Here is a 5,534-nt window from a genome sequence, read left to right on the forward strand (position 1 = left end):
AATAGCCGAAACAATCACGTTTCTTGTATGGGAGCCCCTCTTAAATATTAATTTTATTCCTCCGTCCGCGTACATACATTACATTTTACGCTCAAAGACCAAAAACGCTCAATGAGCGAAAAAATAGCTCACAAGTCACAACGCGTTGCCGTTTTGTGGTCACTGTGAAACACTCTAATGTAACAAAAAATAAAACTCTAGTGAAAACGGCCACGACGCGTTCTAGCAATCACAAAAAGACCATAACGCGAAATTCGTGTCGTGGGCCCATTTTTCTTGATTGATTAATCGTCCATAGGTTATAATAAATATAATATTTTGTAGTACGCGTGGTAATTCAAATATAATCTGACGATTAATTAATCAAGAACAAATCAAGAAAAACGAATAGCATATCAGCTACGACACGAATTTCGCGTCGTGGCTGTTTCACTGTGACCACAACTCGTTGACCTATTTTTCAGCTCACTGAGTGTTTTCGGTCTTTGAGCTTAACACATAAGTAATACTGGTTATTAACTGAATTTGCATAGTTTTATAAAGCAATATTTTTTGATAACATGGCATATTTAATATTATATTAAATGCAGAGAACATAGTGTATGTATTACCTATAGCAACTGTCTTACTATTGTGCACTAAAGGTTATTTGGTATATTATAGTCCTCCTTTATAATTTTTCATTTCATACACTTTTAACTCTTCCTGAACCAAGAAAATATTACTTACAAGCTTAAGTCATTCAAATATAATACCATTTCGTGTAAAGAAAATAAATTGCTTTCGTAAGTCATAAACAGTTGTCAAGTGGAAGAGCATGTTAGTGACAACTACCAAATATTCAGAAAAGGCAAACATTGAATAAACTGAAACAAACAAAAAAAATTACTAACAAATACCAACTTAAAAATACTTATAACATTCAATTAACAATCATTGTTTAAAATGTATTACTTGGTAATATTATTAAAGAGAGAGAGAGAAATTAGTTTATTGCGTGAGAACCATACATTTTCTGATTAAAATTATCCTACACCTTCTGCTATATATTTTTAATCCTGAGCCTTTCTCAGAATTGGAATTTCAAAATTGGACATACTTTGAGTACCTATTTACCTAACATTAAAATAGGTTCAGCGGTAAATATGACAGACACATTTCGCTTTTATAATATTACTATGGATTTTAATCTAATTTAAAATTGTATTCTTTTAAAACTCACCATAAGGCTCACAGAGTCTATTGTGTCTCAAAAAGAAGTAAGCTGCAAAAGCAAAGGAACCAACATTTATAAAGAAAGCCCTCCATTTTAGTTTCATAGACTTGGCCTCCAGATGACTTGAGGAGGCTGACCTTCTTCGGTATTTTGTGAGTAGCATACATATAAAAAACATGTATAATATAGAGGTCCCAACGAACACCTTAAAGCAAACTTCATGATATGCTGCAACAGATGAAGCAAATATGTTAAAATTTCAAATAATAAGTTTTGTTGTATATTATAAGGACATAATATTAAAAGATGTAGTACATACGGTAGTTCTGAGAGGAGGTCCAGTGAGTGAGCCCAATCAAGGACAAATTCTCTATTATATTCATCATCACCGCCATCTTCACTATTATGACATAGTTATGCTCAATTATGCTTTTGTAATATTCCCATCTCAAATATATAATGAAAAATCTTAGCGGCGAATGTATGTAAATGGCTACAGTCCATATAGTGTGCTGGGGCTCGTAATTCCCTATGGAAGCCGATATGGATGGAAACACATTAGGAACGTTACAGTGAGTTCTGTTTGCATTTTCGAAATCTTTGTACATGGTCAGGAGCACACACGTGAGAAAGGAAAACAGCGGCAGCGATACAGTGAACAGGCCGAGTTTCTTAATTGGTATCCTAACCAAGTACCTCTTTTCAGCGGCATTGTGAAGAGGAAGATACATTTACATTGAATTTAAAACAGAAACATAAAAATATAACCGACCGCTCATGGGCTTAGCCTTCGATCATCTGCATTCTGCACTGCAGTCAGTTGCACAACAGTAACGACTACCTAAGATAATATTGTAGTTTGAGCGTGAACATTTTTAAAATTAAGTTTTGATTTCTGCGAGCGTCATCATAAATTCACTAATTCTTCTTCTTCTTTTCGCGTTATTTGACATTTGAATTTTGAGTTTGACCCTTTGACAATGACAAACACACTCACAAATTAAAGATAGAGGTGCAATCATTGACTTTTATAGAGTGGACTCGGCTTATGGGTCTTTCTCATCATTTCTACATCAAAATACTGTGGCCGGTCCGCCATTTTATGTTCCGGTTCTCCAAGGTACATAAACTGTCAAAGTGTCGTATTATAGGGATGTCGAAATTGAAAGAAAATATCGATATATCGATACATCGATATTTGAAAAAATATCAATATCGGTCTCGATATATCGCAAAAAAAATATCGATATATCGGTCAAATTTTTCGATCAATTTGCTTTTTTTTTAATTAATTTATAGTCCGTCAAAAACGTGAAGAAATTTAAAAAGTTTGTCCTTGGATCGGTACGTTTATATTTTTACTAATTTTTATTTATTTAACCGATGGCTTGATTTCGTATGTGCTAATTTAGTTAATAATTAGACAATAAATAAGATTTGTGATAGAATAGAATATAACATGGCTTGATTTTCGATATTTAATCAACATAGAAATTAGTAGATTTGACGTTTAGTGATGTACTTTTTTATCGAATTTAAAAAATAGAAGATGAAGAATCTGATCATTTATTTAAAAGATTTTAACCTTAATAGCTCACTTATAACATCTTACTTATCGATATCCTCGACAAATATCAACCGAGTGTCCCATCACTATAGACCGCCATGTTTAGTTCTTGGCAATATGGCGCCGGCCACACTTTTTTGTAGTTATGTCGCTTCCAAGTCAATGGTATGAGCATACGCCATCTTTAATAAAACATCATTGGGTATATAGGGCTATTATGCGGTAGCATTCATGGGTATATCGATTTTCCGAGGGCAACCCCCTATAATAACTGGACTAACCCCGAAACCGCTCAAGGATGGATTAGTACGGATGGATATAATTTTAACAATTTAATCCAAGAGAAGAAGGCAGCCCCCTCGTTTCGCTTCGGCCAGCTTCGGCCGCATGCGTGATGGATGAAGCAGTATATAATGCCGGCTCTTGATATAGGCGAACGCGTTGGCCAACGCGTCTGCAGACGCGTTGGCCCAATGTGTAGAACGGGCGTTCGCGCGTTGGCCGTAGGTATTTAGACGTTGGCCGACGCATCTGCGAGCTTGCCGCGCGGGTCGGAAATGTCGGCAAAAGATCAAAGGACATTTGTCGCAAGCTTCGCGCTCCATCCACACATAGGCCGCGCGATCAGTTTGCCCGGAGTTATAATTATGATAATTATTATAATATGTAATAATTTTTGTATGTAATAATTTAATAAATAATAAGTAGGTAATAAAATAATTACTTATATTATTTTAATATTATAAAATATTATGTAAAAGTGAGTTTATTTCTTTGTTTGTTACGTTTTCTCGCCTTTTATTTATTTATTTCCAGAATACTCTTTAAAAACTTTTTCTTGTCCACATTTACAAAGTAATTATAAGCTGTGAATAAATAAACAGCTGCAGCTGTTAGCGACTAAACATCCATTTTGAATCCGTCCGCACATTGGCGCGATCCAAAGCATACTGAACGACCTTCCTATGTGTGGATTACTCACAAACGCCGTTGCAAGCGCACTGCCAACGCGTCTGCAGACGCGTTGGCCAACGCGTTCGCCTATATCAAGAGCCGGCATTAGTCCAAAGAGAATGTTATATACTACGTAACAAGAGGTCGGACTTAGAAGAAAAAAAATTAACATTTATTATTTTTTTAAATTGAAACTAAAGTTAAAATTTTTAAGTGCAAAACCTTCCACTCTAAACATGCCAAAAATTAAAAAAAAAAAGAAATGAACTCAAATAAATGTTTTATTTCAATAAAAATTATTGTACATAGCTAAATAAACACAAAACAATAAAACAGATTTAATCCACAAGATTTAGGCCACAAATCCGTCCGCTGCTTACGCTCCGATTCCGATCCAGTGGACGCGCATCTTTATACATACACACTTAAGTATTATTACTTTGTTTTGTTACACCCTGTACATACGACAGCTGAAATATATCGCGTGGGCTCAGGCCAGCTGTATACCACCTCACTTGATCAGAGGATTTTCCCTTAGTGGCCGCACCTCTCATAATCCCATACCTTCCTTCTCCTCCTCCTTAAATCTTCTTAACAACCATTGCCTGCAGACTAAAATGTTGCAAACTAGTACAGGGACCTAAAAATCTGAAATTAGTGAAAAGTTTTTCATTTCTTACATTTCCATACATAAATTATTATAGTTCATAACCTTAACGTGCAATTAATTACTATAATAAATCAATAGACACATTTCAACATTTTCGAAATTAAGTGCATACATACTGATACATTATAATATTTTCCATGAAATAATAATCTATCTTTTTCATATTATTTTAGTTTATATTGTAAATTATTATACAAATATGTAAATAATCACTATGACATACTTTGTATTAGAACATAGTAGTATGACATAGTTATGTTTTGCTTCAATTTATCAATTTAAGGTTATATTTACATTTTACAATGGCTTACCTTTTGTTTTTCAATAATTAATCCACTAATTTACAATTTTTGAAAGAGTTGCTACAAAATAATTTTCACTAACTGAAAATCGAACTTTGAGTTTTAAACTTACAAAACTAAACCAATCACAGTCGATCTTGCTTAAAAATTGCACAGATTATCCAACTTAATTTAGTTGCTACGTTTAAATTTGGAACCCATTTTTTTTTTGTTCGAAAGTTTCACCCACCTATTAGTCTATGGGATGAAGAGTGGACGACGGACGTTGCCGGGCAACTGATAAACAATCGCAGAGCCGTTGTTTTGGAGTCGTGCACCGTGGTATGCATACCATGATCAAACCATTACTTATGAGTTATGATATTCAAGAACACAAACGTGTTAGATCAATTGCAACAATAGTTACCAGTAAACATTTGATACTTGCAACCTGCTGCAGCCTGCAGGTGGCTACTTAGTACTACTTTTTTATTATTGGACTTTTAACAAACACCGTAGTTTTCAAGTAAAAGTGTTTCTAACCGATGTTTAATAGTTTTGCAATGCAGGTACAATACAATATTAATAAACTAGCTGTTGCCCGCGACTTCGTCCGCGTGGACTTCAGTTTATAGCGCGCGGAGTCAACAAAATAAGGTAAAAGCACTAATGGCAGACACTTTAAGGAAACATAAAGTATTTGAATGTTATAAAATATATATTTATGAAAATAAAGAATTGATAACTTCTTCCATGTCTTCAGTAAGTAACTCTTACAAAATAAAACTATTACTTATAATTATTCTCTGACACAATGATATTCTTTATGATATTCTATTATAAAAT

The 5,534-nt window shown here is 34.0% G+C and overlaps 1 protein-coding gene across 1 annotated transcript; it reads right to left on the minus strand.

Moving 5' to 3' along the window:
* Window positions 1-406: 406 nt before the first annotated feature.
* LOC121739594 (post-GPI attachment to proteins factor 2) lies at window positions 407-2,145 on the minus strand. The gene is made up of 3 exons (XM_042132088.1): window positions 1,536-2,145; window positions 1,223-1,444; window positions 407-866 (listed from the first exon to the last, which is right to left on the minus strand). Exons 1-3 carry the CDS (start codon window positions 1,945-1,947, stop codon window positions 739-741), a joined length of 762 nt encoding a protein of 253 aa, XP_041988022.1. The 5' UTR covers window positions 1,948-2,145; the 3' UTR covers window positions 407-738.
* Window positions 2,146-5,534: the final 3,389 nt, after the last annotated feature.

The sequence above is a fragment of the Aricia agestis genome, chromosome 2 (genome assembly GCF_905147365.1).
Source record: "Aricia agestis chromosome 2, ilAriAges1.1, whole genome shotgun sequence".
In the NCBI taxonomy this organism is placed as follows: domain Eukaryota; kingdom Metazoa; phylum Arthropoda; class Insecta; order Lepidoptera; family Lycaenidae; genus Aricia; species Aricia agestis.